This window comes from Crotalus tigris, unplaced genomic scaffold (assembly GCF_016545835.1).
Source record: "Crotalus tigris isolate CLP2741 ecotype Arizona unplaced genomic scaffold, ASM1654583v1 scf7180000023713.2527936, whole genome shotgun sequence".
Classification (NCBI taxonomy): domain Eukaryota; kingdom Metazoa; phylum Chordata; class Lepidosauria; order Squamata; family Viperidae; genus Crotalus; species Crotalus tigris.
Window position 1 is genome coordinate 1,688,095 of NW_024100135.1, and position 17,531 is coordinate 1,705,625.

The 17,531-nt window shown below is 38.5% G+C and overlaps 1 protein-coding gene and 1 long non-coding RNA gene across 6 annotated transcripts in view; one reads left to right on the forward strand and one right to left on the reverse strand.

Annotated features, from left to right (window-relative positions):
* Positions 1-1,515: 1,515 nt before the first annotated feature.
* Positions 1,516-17,531, forward strand: part of BCL2L11 (BCL2 like 11) — a 31,683-nt gene continuing 15,667 nt past the window's right edge. The window contains exons 1-2 of one of the 5 annotated variants that reach the window (XM_039320852.1): positions 1,516-1,732; positions 8,912-9,341. In XM_039320852.1, the coding sequence (XP_039176786.1) occupies positions 8,936-9,341 (406 nt within the window). In that variant the 5' untranslated portion in view covers positions 1,516-1,732; positions 8,912-8,935. Of the gene's footprint in view, positions 1,733-7,337; positions 7,511-8,376; positions 8,471-8,911; positions 9,342-17,531 lie in introns of those variants that run through there. The other 4 variants (XM_039320851.1, XM_039320854.1, XM_039320855.1 and 1 more) reach the window with 4 other exon arrangements.
* LOC120297803 overlaps positions 11,074-17,531 on the reverse strand; it is a 197,565-nt gene continuing 191,107 nt past the window's right edge. Inside the window, exon 6 of the long non-coding RNA XR_005553893.1 lies at positions 11,074-12,202. This is a non-coding gene — a long non-coding RNA (uncharacterized LOC120297803). The remainder of the gene's footprint in view (positions 12,203-17,531) is intronic.

A 17,531-nucleotide genomic window follows, 5' to 3' on the forward strand; every position in this document is an offset into this window, starting at 1 on the left:
AAAGCTATTGGGGAATGAAAGAGAGAAATGGACTGATTTTGCCTGTTACATCACCTTCAAAAAACTTCTCAGAGCAACTGGGAGCAAAAGTTCCTTTCAATGAGAAAATGGACTGCTTACAAGATATACTGAGCTTCACCATTGTAGAAAGGAAGATAATGTTTAACAATCTGACTTATATTACCTTCAAGCTAGAAATGGGTTTCAGATGACACTGAACTGCTTTTGAACCTATAGAATCCCAGTTACTCTTCCTGGAAGATTCTTGATTCTCTATTTCCATCAATATTCAAGACTAACACTATGCAACCTATCATATTCAGTCTTGGTTTCCCAATATGCATCCTTGGCAATTGAATAGAGATGGATAGTAGTGGGGAAGTGATAGATCTAACAGAACCTTTTGTTTAACGGCATTAAGAGTTATCTATATGGAATCATTATAGACTTCTATAATGAAATGTCCTTTTATTTTTAGCAGGCATTTCACATTGCTGGTTTTTTATTCTACATTTTCCTCTGAGAAACAAGTTTGAAGTTTCTGACTTATCTGACAAGCACACATACAGTTAGTCCTTGACTTACAACCATTTGTTTAGTGACTATTTGAAGTTACAACAGCACTGAAAAAATAACTTTTGACAGATTTTCACATTTGTGTCCATTGCAACACCCCCTTGGTCATGTGATCAAAATTTGGCTACTTGGCAATTGGCATCTATTTATGACAGTTGTACTGTTCTGAGGTCATGTAATTGCCATTTGTGATCTTCCCAGATTCCCAGAATCTTCTTCAGATTCACTGAACAACTGCATGATTGACTTAACAACTGTGGCAAAAATGATCATAAAATGAGGTGCAACTCACTTAACAACTGTCTTTCTTAGCAATAGAAATTTTGGGTTCAATTATGGCCATAAGTTGAGGACTACTTGTAACTACTTGATAACAGCAAAACAGAAATATGTGCACACACCAAGTTACTATGAGAATATTTTTTATAATATTACAACACTACAAAACCAGTTTTTAATTTCCTTTAAAAATGTACATATCTATACACATTCATTTTTAGCATTTTTGTTTTATGTCTTTCAGTTCACTCAGCTACCTTGCAAGAATGTAAATTCATAACTTTAGAGATTGGAGAAATAAGAGCAAAGAAGGATCCAAAGACAGTATTTCTGCTTATGAGCTCACAGTTGTTATCCTTAAGATTGGACAACTATTTGTCTGAAATGGTGTAGCCTCTCCTGTTTGAGCAGGGGGTTGAGCTAGAAGACTTCCAAGATCCCTTCCAACTGTGTTATTCTGTCATCCTCAACCCTAGAGAATGGGAAAAACAGTTCTATGCTCTACGCCTGCGTGCGTGCGTGCATGCGTGTTCCCGCACGTGCGTTTTTACACGCCAGTCTTTAGGGCATAGAAGGCACCACTTCAGGCAAGAGCTTTTCTTGTCCCTACGAGGCAACAATTTGCTAATTACTTAGCTCGTTACACTTGCATTGTCCTGTGAGGGAAGGGGAGGCGCTCGTGAGATTCTTGCCTCAGGTGAGAGGAGTACCTTGACGGAGGGGGGGAGGGTGACTGCTGTGTATTAGGCAGCTGAAGTCCTGGGTCGGACCTTTCGGCTCTCCAAACCAAAAGCCCGACCATGCGAGGGAGAAACTCTGCGCCACCTCAAAGAAGGGCGATTTGTTCTGGCGAAGAACCAGTGAGGGACAAGGCGAGGTAAGTCAAAAGACGCAGAACTTTCGTGCTAACATCTCCCCGAACCCTAGTTATCCCTGCCACAAATTCAACTCATCTGCCCTCACTCTCTCCTCTTCTCTCTCCACGGATGAGGCTGCTCGCTTCAAATGATTGGCTACCGAAGCCCGGGAGCCAGGCAGGCGGGCAAGTCTCGACCGCAGCATTTTGTTGCTGTTGTTGTTTTGAGCGCGCGGCGCTGGCTGGGAACAGAGCCAAGCAAGCTCTGTGGTTGGAAGTCCCGGCGGCTTGGGAGCCAGGATCTTTCCCTTCTCAGTCCCAAATCCCAAGCAAGATTCACCACATTGGGATTGGAAGCGAGCTGCGAGGAGATGGTCTGTCTCTCTCTTCCTCCCTTCCTCGCCGGCTACTGAGGCTCCCTGCTAGGCTCAGTCAGCCTGAAGCGGAGGAGGGTCAGGGGCCTTTCAAAGCGTGACATTGCAACGGATGGGAGAGCCTTTCAAGAGGGTGCGGATGAACTGTAGCTCTCCAGATATTGCTAACATACAGCGTTTGCTGTCCCAGCAGCAGGATCGATGTTGAGTGAGAGGTGCTGGCATTTCTCTTTGTCAGAATGTGGTGAATCCCCGATTGCCCATCTCTAAGGGAGGAAGTTAAATGATTTGGTAGGTGAACTGGTTCTATTACTAAAGGGGGGGGGGAGCTGAAGAAATTTAATTTCTGTTAAACTTTAAGGGTACTGTACTGTTCCTCCGATCTTCAACGCAGAAAAAAAAATAAAGTTGGAGAGAAAAGACCTTTCTTCAAAAGATTGCTTATGAGATAGGGAGGGAGGGAGAGAGGGAGGGGGTTGTTTACCTTCTCTGTGCTGCTTGTGTAGCACTGTGGAAATGTTGGGGTGGAAACCATTCCAGTTTACATGAACTTGTAGTTTTGTTGGCAATAATACAATTTGCCATTTCCATGTAGGATTTTTAAAAAAATTCTTAGCCCAATCTACACTCCTTGTATTTCCTGATAGTTTCCCATCCAAATATTAATAAAGTTTGACCTCGCTTAGCCTTTTTTGACAAGAACCAAGCAAGTTTGTCTAGGTGCTGCCATCTGCTGTGACACAAGATGTAATAATAGCCACTAATTTAAATTATTTCAAGAAGAGATTAAACAAATTCGTGAAAAAAGGATTCTACCTATATATTCCAACTGCCGGAAAGCATCAGTTGAGGAGGCCTATTTGTGAACCAACTACTGTAAATATGTTGGATTGACTCTGTGAGAGACAGAATGCTAAAGTAGATTTTTTATCTTACATATCTTCCAAAGACCTTGTAAAAGTACAACTGCATGTGGAAGGTTAGGCTGAGAAATATTTGAAGCCAACCCTCAAGTTTGTAGTTGAATGAGGGGGTTAACCTGAGTTTCTTATATTGAGAAATAGCACTTCTGAGTTACCTATCATGTAGCACTTCTGGATTACCTATCATGCAAAGCAAAATGAGGGTTTAGTGCAATGTGTGAATCAAGTCAAGAGAATTCATTTTAATTGTGTTGAGGCAAGGCATGTTTTAGTAATATTGGCGCAGTGGATTTTGTGTGAAAACAAAGTGTGGGGTTCATGCTGGAGGAATTTAGTGGAATATTGTTGTGAAATGATGTGTGTACCCTTAGTTGTGGTAAGAATGAAATGCAAGACTGATGAAGAGAGTTTCTGATGTGGTAAAAGCAAAAGGGGATTGGAAGAAGCAAAGATGGCATGTCATGTCACAAGTCTTTGGGAAGCTTAAATTGGACAGCATAGGGAAAAAAAACACTTTCTGAAATCCTATATGGCTGAATCAGGACAATACAGTGTTAGCTATAGAGGAATGAATGAATGATTATATAGATCAGTAAACCACTGTTCAGTTGACTATATGTTAATTTGTTATGTGAACCTAGCTACCATGTAGTGTAGTCAATGTGCTAATTGCTGAGATCCTGTTTGGAGGTATAAGATGGCTATTGATGCAAGTTGCTAGTGGATAATAAATGCCCCTATGGCCCAAACAGTCATTTTACTTTTACAATTAATATAATTTATGACTTACATAATGTTAAAAATCATATTAAAGCAGGGAATCATTAAAAATAAAGTTAAACATTTTAAAATGTAAATCAATATTAAAATATTTATAAAATTTCCACATATAGAGAATCTTAAAACAAGTAATATAGGACAAGGATTTGCTATGAGGAAAGCTGGATTCCCCTCCCCATTTTTCCCCCTTTTTTGATGGGAGTGTTTGCTGATCAATGGAGTGATGTAATCTTGGTAAGAACATCATGTATTAAGATGAATGGAGCTGGGGAGGTTTAGAGAATATGTTAAGACCCAGAACAGTAAAAGTGACAAATATATTGGGAGGGGAAAGAATTGGATTGGGCTAGATCATTCCAATCTAATTTAAAACTACCTCAGCTACTTTGCTGGATGATTTCTTCTGGGAAGAGGAAGGAGGAGTGTGGCCTTGTGATTATTAGCTCTCAGTTATTTTTGAAAATATTAATTGTAGTATCCTCCAGGAGTGACTCTAAGTGAGAATTTGTAGCACTGTAATAAAGGGATTACAGTCTTTTCTGTCAGGCAGCTTTCAAAATAGCAGCAGAACACTGTTGCTGAGCTTATGGCATTTAAGCTGCAGAGTACTGAGGGATCTGTCTGGTGGGAAAGTCAAAAGATTTAGGCTACAACACCATCAATATTCCGATGACTGACTTTACATTCCCTCTGACTCAGATAAGACAGAGCAGGGATCCAGAAAGTATGTTGAGGTACTAATGATGAAACTTTCCCAGGCTCACAGGTAAGAACATATCCTGCTATAGATGATCTGCAGTGTCCCAGAAAGAACAAGAAATAATTTATTGCCATCCAGCAGCCTGGTTTAAGGTGACCTAGACCCTGTTGGGTAGGAGGGCATTTCAGGATATCTGTGAACTGCTCTGAGGATTATTCAGGCTATCTAGCAAATAAAATGAAATTCACTCCTACTGGATACTAACTGGGCTGGGCAGGCTGAGGTACATGTGTTTCAATCTGGGAGTATGGTCTGGGATGAGTTTAAGCTGCTGACTACTGAGGAAGTGATAGGATTCTCTGTGCTGTTAGCTTGGCCACCTGTTTACTGAATCCAGATCTCTCTGGGTCATAAAGATGGCCAGGCAAATGGCCTGCAATTCAGTCCATTCTGTGGTATTGCCCTCTTTGTTGGAGGGAGTGATACCTCATGCCTTGAAAGTAATCTATTGATCACAGTTTTCTTTTGAACAAGTTCTGTGTGTTTCTCTTCCTTTCTCTGGAGCCAGCTCCAGTTGGTGTTGGTTTGAAGGATGAGATCACTTCCTAAACCCCTTGTGGGTAGGATGCAACAGGGTTTTACTCTCTGTCTCTCCTCCTTTTACATGAAACCATTGAGTGAGCTCATCTGTTGCTTTGGAATCTTTCAACCATGGGTTGGGCAAATGAGGCTGTTACAGTTCTGTTCCAGTGCCTGGAGGCTGTGAGTTTTGGATGAGGAGGTACTTCTCCAACTGAATCCTATCAAAACCAAGTGGCTGTAGGTGTTTGGACCACCTAGAACTGGGTTTATTCCATTTGCACAATAGGTTGCACTTTCCGATTTAAGAACAATGCAAAATCTAGGGGTTGGCCCGGACTCATATCTTCTGCACAATGAGCAGGTGGCTAGGAAGGCCTTTATACAACTTAATAGTTGACCATTTCCTAGATTGGGGACTTCTCAGACAGTCATTCTTGCTCTGGTCACCTCATGGCTTGATTACTGCAATGCATTCTGCATAAGGCTGCTCTTGAAAAACACTCAGAGGCTCCAACTAGTCCAGATCACAGCAGCATATTGATATGCCTTTATAACATCCCTGTTTTGTGACACATATTGGTTGTCAATTTGTTTTCGGGTGTCATAATTTTTAAAGTCCTACATTGCACAGGGCCTGGTTATTTGAGGGACCACTGTCTTCCATCATACTGCTGGCCAGTTCAGTTGTGTAGGATAGGCATGCTTCAATTTCCATTGATTAAGCAGTGTCATCTATAAGGACTTATTCTTTGTAGCAATGCCTACCCTGTGAAATGAAGCTACCCTGAGATCCAGATAGCCCACATTCTTCTGGTGTTTAGAAGGATTGTGAAGATCCTTTTTTTTACCCAGGGCTTTGGCAAGGGACAGTGAGACCCTTTGCTTTGTTTCTGTTCAATCTGTTCTTCTTGCTTTCCTTTATCCTTCCCTCCTTTTTAATTGGTTTTATTGTAATTTTCTTGTTTCAGTTATCGTGAGCCTCCCAGAGTCACTGGCAGTCAGGCAGCATACAAATTTGATAAATACATACATATTCAGTCCAGCTTTATTATGGGACACCCTGGGGGATTTAGATGATGTACTAGTTGCAGCATTTCCTAGCAATCCATGTCTTAGAAATTTATTCTGATATTATATATATAATATATATATTATAACACATTCTGGAATGGTTAGAGGCTTCAGCTAATGCACAATGCCTGGTTATGGTTTGGTACTGCATGGTCAAAATCACATTCTCAGTGATCTGCCTCTGATGTCTATTTTGGAACCTACCTCAAAATACTGATGCTAATATGTAATACCTTAAGCATCATCTACTACAATTTTTTTTTCTGATATATTCTGGAATAAAGGTCATGGTATTGAGAAGTGTGGAGGGGACAAAAGTCCTGGTGCTGTGTTTAGCTGATGCCAGGAGGCTGATGCCACCATTGTTGCAGAACTTCTCTGCTGAACTCCTCCTGCTTGGACCCTCAAGCATGATTTTTAGTTCATTTCAAAGTCTGCACCTCGTTATCCAGATTATTGTATTTCTGGCCTCTGATGTTTTTGCTCCTATTTTGCATTGTGCTTTTATTGTGATAAGCTGTTCCAAATGTTTAGGTGATAGTCATCTAAATACAAATCATAATCATTGGTCATGTCTACTCTTCCACAAGGCTAGAATTCTCTCCCTGGACAGAATGAATCATCTTGGGGTGTGAAGCTTCTAAGCCAGGGAGGAGGTGGCGTCTAGTCTAGTGGTTCATTTTTTTTTTTATGAAGCTTGTTGGTGGGGGGTGGGGGAAGTAACAAATATTGCGGGATGCGGCTGCACCTCTGCCTTTGTCAAACGAAAACGTTTTTCTCTACGGAAACGAGTTGCCAGTTGCTAGACTCTCGGATTCTTCTTCGTTGTTGCTGGCAGGTTTTAAGAAGAGAACTGGAAGTGGGCGTCCGTAGAGAAAGCACAGCAGAGCTCAGCGTGGCTGCTGCAAGTCAGCAGCCTTTCTAGATCACGGTTGCCGTCGTTACCGCGGCGGCTTCAGGAAGCTCCTGAGGACATAAGGAGGGAAGGAGCAGGGCGGGCCGCGACGCAGCGCCGCGCAGGGTTGTGGCAGACCGCTTGTGTGCGTGTGCGTGTGCGTGTGTGCCTCCCCCCCAGCATATAAATGTAAACAGTGCCCTCGCGCTGTGGGCGGAGGTGGACCGCCTCTAACGAGGCGGGATTAGCCTTGCTGCCTTACTTTTTATTGGCGACGGGGAGGACTCTCTCCTCTTCGCCCGGAGAGGCAGTCAGAGTGCGGGGCTCTTGCAGTCGCCCGGTTGGCTGCTGTTTTGTCCGTGCGACCAGACGCGCGCAATCTCCGAAAGGTGCGCGACCGTGTCGCTCCCAACCGTCCTCGGTGCCCGGGAAGGGTCCGGCTTATCTCTGGGATGATTCAGGAACCCTAACGCGGTAAGTACGGCCGGCTGGGGGGGGGTGGGGTGGGGAGGGCGGGGGGCGGGATTGGGGGCCGGGGTATCTTGGTGTGCGCTCGTGTCTCCACCCTCTCTTCTAGTTATCCCCTCCCCCTTTGCGTGTCTCTTTCTGGCTCTGTTATTCTCCTGCCTTGCACTCGCGCTCCCTTTGTTGGGTTTTCGGTGGGAAGCGACCTGTCTCTCGCGGCCCCGACCGCAGTTCTCCGCCGGTGTCGTTCAGCAGCGAGGGAGAGGCCTTCCCGAGGCGAATGGGGTGACTTGGCCTTGTAATTGGATTTCTTTTCAACTCTCGGCGCGGGGCTGTTTCGCCCCCCCCCCCGCCACTTCCCACACCATCACCTTTTTTTGTTCCCTGCTTGTGATGGTTCCCCAACTTGGTGGTGGATGCTTGGCTTGCGCTGGCCTTTTCTACAACCTGTTGTTGCTTGCGTGAGCGCCTAGTCCAGTCGCGGGACACAGGCGTTTGAGCAAAATAAATAAAGGTGAGTTAGAGCGCGGTGGGCGGGTGGGAGGCAGTCTACGATCCTTGCCTTGCGACTGGGGTGACCTGTCGGCGCTTCGTTTCTCATTCATGCTTTTTTCCTCTTGATTTCGCCGCCCGCTAAACAACTCTTTAAAGAGTGTGTTTTTTCTAAAGGTGCGAAGTGAGACGTTTTCCCCTGCGTGTAGTATAGAGAAGGATTTGATCCGTAGCCGTAAAAGGATGAGGGGAGGTGGAGTGAACAGAGGAGCACTTTGCAGTGTACAAACTATTGTGACGCACTTTTACAACTGATTGCTCTTGCCAAACCTTCCAGACTTGCTGTGATCAGCATTTTCGATAGAACAATGGAGCGAGAGCCTGGCCGACTTCCCCGTCCTGCACAATCACCGCATCTACTTCTAACATTTCAACACTGTATCTGATTCTCCTGTATAGAACTTGGAGGGCTGGAGGGTGCGGATCCTGAGCTTAAATACTTCATTCTCCCTTCTTTTTAAAAGAAAGCCAGTCGGCTCCTTTGCCCTCCCCTCAAAAGATGAGACCTAGAATATTGCTTAGTTGGCCCCTAGGTTTTTTTTCTTACAAACTTCTGTTACTGTTTTCTTTTCAACAAGCCTTTTTTACTCCCTGAGATATGTTGGACTGAATATAGCAAAACACCTTTATCAATTACTGCCTTTTATTTTTAAAGTTGTTGACATGCAGGGAATGAAGATTAATTAATAGATTTGAAATCCTGTGGGGAATGTAAAATGTCATGGAATTTGCAATGCTAATATGTTGATAGTGATTTCTATCTACTGCAAGTCATCGCTGTTATCAAGTTTGAATGAACTTTATGTGTAATTTGAGATGTTTTTCTCTTCTCTTCCCCCCCCCCCTTATTTCTTCCAGGGCTTAGTGAAAAAGAAAGACCAAATGGCAAAACAATCTTCTGATTTAAATTCTGAGTGTGAGAGTGAAGGTGGACAATTGCAGCCTGCTGAAAGGCCAGCTCAGCCTCCTCACCTTCGACCTGGGGCCCCTACCTCCTTACAAACTGAATATCAAGGTAATCATTTGGGTGAACTGGACAGTTCATCACCCGGTAGCCCTCAGGGACCACTGGTACCACCCTCCAGTCCCAGTCCATTTGCTACCAGATCCCCGTTGTTCATGTTTGTAAGAAGATCCCCACTGCTGTCCAGATCCTCCAGTGGGTATTTCTCTTTTGACATCGACAGGAGTTCTGCACCTATGAATTGTGACAAAGCTACACAGACTCCAAGTCCTCCGTGTCAAGCTATCAATCATTATCTAAGTGCAATGGGTAAGCAAGAGCATGGTAAGAAACTTTTAGCTCATTTTTTAAATACAATCAACACTTCCTACTCCCTTTTGAAGCCTGCGTGTGTGGTTTGGAGCTTTGGTCTAAGAAATAATTTGTCTTGTGTAGTAACAGAACTCCAGTTCAAGGCAAGCTATACTGATTAAAACGTTGGATAGAGGAGATACAGGTTCAAATCCCTACCCAGCCCTCAAGCTTACTGGGATCCTGATTTCATCATTTTCTTTCAGCTTAAGCTTACTTTATCGGCATATACATAGGGGAAATAAAGAGAACATGAAGCTTTTTGAAGGAAAGGTAGGGTACCGATGTAATACATAAATCCTAGCATTTGAAAATTTTGCAGCTAATAACCCTCTCATGATGAATAGGATAAGAGTACTGACCAATTTATGGAGTTCTTTGTAAAGGTCACCAGGTAATAGAAAATGTTTTGACACTTGCATAAAGAAAATGAAAGTAATTAGAATGAAAATAAAAAGATAAATTTTCATAAGGATAACTTTTTGTAATATAGAAAAACATGGGGAGAGAATCAGAATGAATTTGAAATTGGCTTATAGCTTGTTGAAAATATAATTGTGCCCTTTTGTTTGGAGAGTATTTTCATGTTTGTGGTTTTGGAAGAAGTAAAATCTAAATTCTATTATTGCATATAAATGTCATTTGTAGTGTGAATGTGAAAATGATGTAGTAGAATGGAGGTGATTGTCAAGGATTAGGATTATAGTGAACCCAGGAATTGATTTTAAATCTTTATTCCTTTATTATGATACAAGTGAAGATCACAGTCTCACATTTATTATCTCCAGGATGGAAGTTTCCATTGATGCCAAAAAGCACTTCCATCTTGGGGCATATAGTGTTGAGTGTCAATGCTATTATTCAGAGTGGGCCTCCTGTGCCTATTCATTCCATTAGTGAAAACTAGAAGAAATGGGAAGCAATGTGTTTATGATCCCTATAGTTTGGCCCTAAATGAGGATTATAACCAATGGATTTGTACTAGTTAAAATAGGATTTATTTGGCTTCTGAATGAATAATTGGTTTTCAGAACATTTTTTTGTATAATTTGAGCAGAGATGTGTGGGGTAACTGAGTTCTAAATTTTCTTTTACTATAATGGAGGGTTTTTTTAAAGTATTTTTCTTTTTCCTGAAAAAAATAGTGGGTGGGTGCTTTCAGATAACTACAATATACAGTTTCTGTACAGGATGCTGAACCATTGCTGCTTTAAGCTGCATCAGTCTTCCTCTCTTTTTGAAATAAATAAATTAGTTACATTTTTTTGAAAATGAAAATGTTTAATTTTGTTTGCTAAGTATCTTTATGTCATGTAATAGCAGCCTCCCATTAGACACACAAATTCTTCTTGGAAAAAGAACATCTTTGTTATGATGGTCCAGTCCAATATTCTTTTAAAAAGAAGCTTGACTAATGAACAAAGGTTAACACCAATTAAGTGTTTTGCAAATTGATTCAAGTATGTTCCTACTTGATTCCCATTTGGGATATATATGCATGAGGTGTTATAGTGCATCCTGTTCCCTGTACTTCAGCATAGCTGATTTCCTGCTTTGAGTGCAGTGTTTATATAGCACTAACCTAGGAGTAAGAGAAGCTACTTTGCAAAGATATGCACTTAAGCCAGTATACTCCCAAGAGCATATACCCTTTTTAAAGTGGCTTAGGCATCTTAACCTTATATTGCAGGCATGTTTACCTTCCACTCTTTACCATGGAAACTGAAAGTATTTCCTGAAAATTCTACCAATCAGAATCTGGAGAGGAAAAAAAAATCCCTTGGTTTTTAAAATAGATTCTGTTGGGGCTTAATTTGCCTAGTATAGCTGAAAGATTAGAATATTGAATACATCTCAGGAAATTGTACAGCCTATTGATTAGGTGGTAAATGGTGACAATATGTAAAGCATAAAATGAATGATTTTTTTAAAATACTGCAGATAACATGTAATGCAAGCAATTGTTAGCTTTAATCATAAAGGTTTTGTAGCATTTTTAAAATACTGCTTTTTCTGGTGAGGAAGTGCAGTAATGGGGAAAATTACACTTACTACAGCTGTTAAAACAGAGGAGCTTTGTTTGGGGAAAGATGGCAACAGTAGTAAAGAATGAAGTTAACAAGTAGAAAAGGAGCATTGCATGTTATTGGATGTCAAATATGTACATTGCTGAGTATTTTCAGCAGCCTGCTTGTGTTCAATTGGTTATGCCAGTGGTTCTACTAGAAATGATTCAGCTCCTGTATTTGTTGCCTTTATATAATATATGAAAGTAACAAGAAAATTGAACGTATCATCTTAAATTATTTTATTAAATGAAATTATATGAAGAAGTATTCATGTAGAAGATAGATTTATCCGACCTTTTAAGGAGAAAAATCCAATTTTAGAGCAGCTATCAAAGATGATGTGTTATCTTCTTTGTTGCTTAAATGATATAGCTATTCTTCAGTTTTGTTCAGGTACATAAAAAAGTACCATATAGAAGCTGGTCAGGAATTAATTTTCATTACCAAAGAAACTGGTTCCAGAAATAATGGGCATAAATTGTAGATACCTAGCTTTATTTTAATATAAGGAAAAGCTTTCTGTTGGTGAAATCAGTATAGATGTGGAATAGTTACTTTGGAGAGCCAGTTTTGTCTGATAGTTAAGGAACCAGGCTAGAAATTAGGAAGCTGTGAGTTCTAGTTCCATTGTAGGTATGAAAGCTATCTGGGTGACTTTGGGTCAGTCCCTCCAGTACACTATATCTGCCTCTGGAGACAAGCAGGTCTTGTCAATTTCTTTCTCAGTTGATCAATCAGCACTCTGTTGATGTGAAAAAATGGACCCTGCCAGGAAGAAAGAAGAAGTTTACTTAGGGTGTTGTGGGTTCTTCATCCCTGGATGAACCACCTCTCATGGATGGTTTAATTGTTTTTCCACCACATTAGGGAGGGTTGAACTACATGATCTTTTTGAACTCTACAGTTCTATGATTGTACAGATGGGCTCAGATTTTGTTTAATGGTGATAATGAAAAACGATCTTACACATTTTGCAGATGCTAGGATTGTTGAATAGAATGTATGCCGTGAACAATACACATAGGATTTTTAAGGATGTAAGAGTTTATTTTCTAAGTTGAAGAGTTTGGTATTTTTGATAAATCAAGTTACTCCTCTAGAACAGAACATAAACATAGTTTCAGAGAACTATTTGGGAGCTATAAGGACTTCTGTGATATCAAGCCCACCTTCTGCAGACATTCTAGAAATAGTGTAGGAGAACAAAATTAGTGTTAAAGTACAGCAGACCTGTAAAATGGCTTCTATCTATACAATTTATAAGTATGTAAGGCTTATGTAGTACGTAGTGTGGATGGAACCTGGCAGTCAACAATTATTCTTCGAATGGATGTTTTAGTTTACAAATTTCTTTAAAAATGAATATGGGCAAATGAGTTTTGAAAATATTAACCAAAAAATAATTGGATCTTTATGAAATTCAAAAACTAACTAAATAATTTCAAACCAATGATTACTATAAGCCGTGCAAACTCACCATAGTCAAGTGATTTGTGAAGATTGTCAAGTCTTGCAATGTGGTTTTTAAAAACCTCAAAGGAGATAGCTTGGAAGTACAAAATGACAGATTTTTGTTTTTGTTCTTGTTCTAGTTTTTATATGTAGTTTTATTATTCTGAGCCAGTTCTTAGGATTTCTTTTCTGCCTTTAAGTCTACAACTTGATTTTTTGTTGCTTTAATGTAAAGCTTTTTAAAAGTTATCTGTGCTAATTTTTTTGAAGAAAACCCCCGACAAATGACTTGTGATACCTTAAATACGGTTTATTGTTTGTTACCCCTGTATGAGAAATTATTATGCAGAATGAACCATTTAGAGTTAACTAGCCAAGTTAAATGCACATCTTTCACTTAAGTAACTGGGATTATGAATTTTAATCATGTTCATTTATGATAAGTTTAAATCAAGATTTTATTCTTGTTGTGTCTTTTTCTTTTTAAAGTTCTGAATATCTTTTTCTTGCAGCTTCAGGCAAAGTTTACATCTGAGTTTAAAATGATAAGGGGGAGTTTTTCTGCATTGTGCTGTTTATATAATCCTTTATATTTTAGGTAAAACTGATCTTATGTTTGAATTGTTTTAAATATAAACACATTGCTTTCCTATTTTCAATAAGAAACAGTGCTTGATGATACTAATTGGGATACATAATGTGAGCCAATTGAACATTGAAAATTCATTTGAAATGACAACAGAAAGAACAAGTAATGTAGACTAAAAAAACTGCCCAGTTATGCTGAAAGTGTAAATTAATTGAGTCAAAAAAGGAGCTTGTTCTTTTTTTTTATATTGCTGCCCAGTTTGTCTGTTTTCTGAAACTATTGCAAGTCGTACAAGCTCACCAAAAAGAATGCCTGCTTTCACAGAAGGAGCAATCTTCACCTCAAGATGACATACTGTTTGTGCCAAATTACATCCAACACTTCGTATGTGATGAACAAAGGAAAAGATACCTTGTTTTTAAAAAATGGCTATGAGATGCACACTATTCACATGTTCTTTTTCTGTAGATTGCTTAAATGATTTCTGGTAAATATAGATTATATTCCAAAAAATTGGCATTGAACTTTTTATTATAAAAGTGCCAGGATAGACATGATAGATACAATATTCTTTTATGTATTTATTCAGCATTCAGTTCTGTGAAGACCCTTGATCAATGGCCAAAGTATTGGCATAGATTTCAAGTTGGCAAAAAATATATATATATATATCTAAATGGTTTTTGCATTATACATAACCCCTTTGTAATATATGCTTTTCTCCTCATAGTTACGATTCTATTAAAAACTGCTTCTGGTTTGAATGGGTATGGCTTGCATGAGGAAAGTTGTGGCAGGGTTTGCCTTATTCTTTCCCAGTTGCTACTTTTCCTGAAATTCACTAGAGGTCCTTCTGACTCCAATCCAGCCTCTGTTGACAATTGGAAGCACAGATTTACTTGCTTTGTGGGTAGTAGCTGAAGTACCTCTGTGCCAACTCTCAGTTTCTTGAATTGTTTTGTAGAGGTGAAAAAAGAGAACGGATAAAAGAAAAAGTGGGTAATTTATTTTACCTGTTTATCTCAGCTGTTCTACTTTGAGGAATAGACTTACAAAACAATATAATTAGATTCTTACTAGGATTTTCATCCTGTTAAAGAAGATGATGCTCCAATGACTGATATTGCATATGATTTAGATGCTTAATAATGAACAAAAAGTAAATAGTCATATTTAGCATTCGTGCTTGATTATGGAAATCTATTCATAATTATGGTTTGTACAATTTAATTTTCAAATTCAGTATAATAATTAGCTATTTGTTACATCAACAGTCTTACATAGTAAAATATTTCAAACATTCCAGCCAACATTCAAAATTTGTTTGAATAGTTGAAGAGTTTAATACACTTAGTGCTTTTATACGATTACTAGACAATCCATGACCCAAAGATCATCACTCCAGAGATATTTCCTTACCAGATTCCTCAATGCCTTCAATGGTGGCAGAGCTTATAATGTATTTGAAAAATTCGGAAAGGTTTAGGAGGATATTTAGAGATATATCTGTCTTGAAAAATAGCCCATGTTGAATTGTATAGCACAGTCAAACTTCAGGAGTTGTCTACAGGAAATATGTTATTTTTAATTAAGTCATAAAATATTTTATAAAATTTGCCAAATTTCTATCATATGGAAATTATGGATCTTGGATTTTGGACACATTCTGTAAGTTAGCCCATTTGAGATATCTTTTTTCAAAATGTTTTGCCCTATGATGCACCGTTTCACCCAATTAAAAGTTACATACATGAGAGTTTTAGTATATATAGATTAATGTGAAATGAAGTGCACGTGGCCATACCTGTAATAAATTCTTGCAAAGAAACAAAAGATCAAAGTTTGAAAAAATAATACTTGGCTGGTTATAATTTTTGATCTCTTTATTTTTGTGAAAAACAATCTGCTTCAAATACAGTAGTGCTATAGAGTGTAGAAGATGCTAATTTCCACTGCTCTGATCAGAAACCATGAGGTTTTAGTTATACTTCTTGGAGTTTCAAAATATTGTGTACATTTCCACAATTAGTGTAACATTTATGAGGAGAACGTAAGCAAAAAAAATTTTTTTCAGAGCAGCTGAAGGCTAGGGAAGCTGTTGTACAAGCATTTTGTTTTCTTAAAACATTGATACATTCACAATATTGTTCAAATAGACCACTTTATAATAATATAAATATATTCTAAGAATTTTATATCTTAATCCTATATGGTATAAAGAGCTTTCTACTATAGGCTACTCATATTGATTCTATGCTTTTCATACTGTGTTTGAAATGAGTCAAATATGTTTAAAATATTTTTTATCTTTAGTTTCCTGTGTTTCTATGTCATTCCACCATATTTTTTGGCTCTTAGCAGTTGTGTGATTTAAATGCTTTTTGGTTGAATGAAAGAATCTCTGTTTCCTGACAAGAACTTTAAAGCAAAATTTACCAAATATTAATAATATTTTGGGAATATTATAAACACTGCTTTTAATGTCCCTTATATTTTGATTGAAGTATATTTATGAGATTAAAGTGATGTAAATAACCTATAAGGGGTTAGTAAAAGCATGTATGCAATTCATTCCCAAAGCATGGAGTTCAGCTTCATTTCTCAGATTACTGTGGCATCAAGTTCCAGCAGCTGTTCAGTGTGTTGCCAATTAATGCGACTGTTGCCCTTGTGCGTATAGCAATTCATTATGCTAAGAATGTTGAAAGATTCCTGTCCTCTGTTTTCTCCAAGTTACATGCATACCTGCATCCGTTCTTTTTTCTTATATGCTTAATCGGATTGAGAACTACATTTGTATTATTTGTTATGTTGAGAAATTGGTTATAATGGATAAAGTGTTGAATTTTTTGTAAGTTTAGCACAACTAGGTTTTACTGCTTTCCTACTAGGTTTTCTGAGCTTGTATTAGCAATGCCTGGAGTAGGTGGAATACCTGGGCTTCTCTGTAGCAGCAGCTTTGGAGTTTTTGTGGGGGGTGGAGTGGGAGGAACAAAACACTTTTTTAAAAATAAAAGATCTCATATGTGGGATCCTCATTTCTTTTCCACTGTATTAATATCACTATTTCAATGAAATCCTAAGCTACTTTCAAAATAAAATATAAATGCTCCTAAATTGCTGACATAGGGTGCATGTTCCAATTCTAATATTTGTCATGACTGTAGTTTTTAATAGTATGCAGGTGAGATGATTACATACTATCTTTCTGCATTTCTCTTGTGTGAGATTGGAAGTATTTCAGAAGTATTTCAAGGATCATTTCCTGATATTTCCAGAAAATGCCTCATTTGACATACCGTAGGTTTATATATTATATAATGCAAATGTTTTTGATTCAAGGTACCCTGCACAAAAGTGATTTAGAGATTGGCAGATCAGGAAGGGATTATTGCAATAGAGAAGATAAGCTAGAAATAACCACTTTAAGTTAATTATGCTTGGCAGAATGTTATGTTTGATGTTTAAATATTGCCTATGTGATATTTATTCAAATTAACCAGAATTTTACTGAAACATTTATTATAGTGACAATTTTTATGAGAGTGGTGATGTAGACACATTTCAAACTTTTTTTTTATTGTGGTAGTTATCCTGAGAACTAGCAAGAAGGGTATTGTATATAATAGAACAGATACATTGTAGTGCATGATGGACATCTTTACAGTAATGATTGCATTTTTTTCAATGAGGCAGTGTGACATATCTATTGTTTAAATATAGTTTCAGTATTTTGAATGGATATTATGACTAGAAAATTTATTTGTATTTTGCATAACTAAATGACTTGACAGTCCTAATCTTTTTGATCTTGCAGCCCCACAGAAAGTCCTTTATGAAAACCTCAGATTGATTTCATGGTTAACCACATGAAACATTTATATTAATTTCTTGACTTACAGAAACTGTCATTTAGAATCAATTAAGGCTTTTTTATACGTTTGTAGTCCCATAGGTCCTATTATATGTTTATATGATTTTGGTAGCGAGTTGAACACTTCTGCTTTTGTCTGATTATGTGAAACTAACATCTTGTCAAGTGATATACAAAGC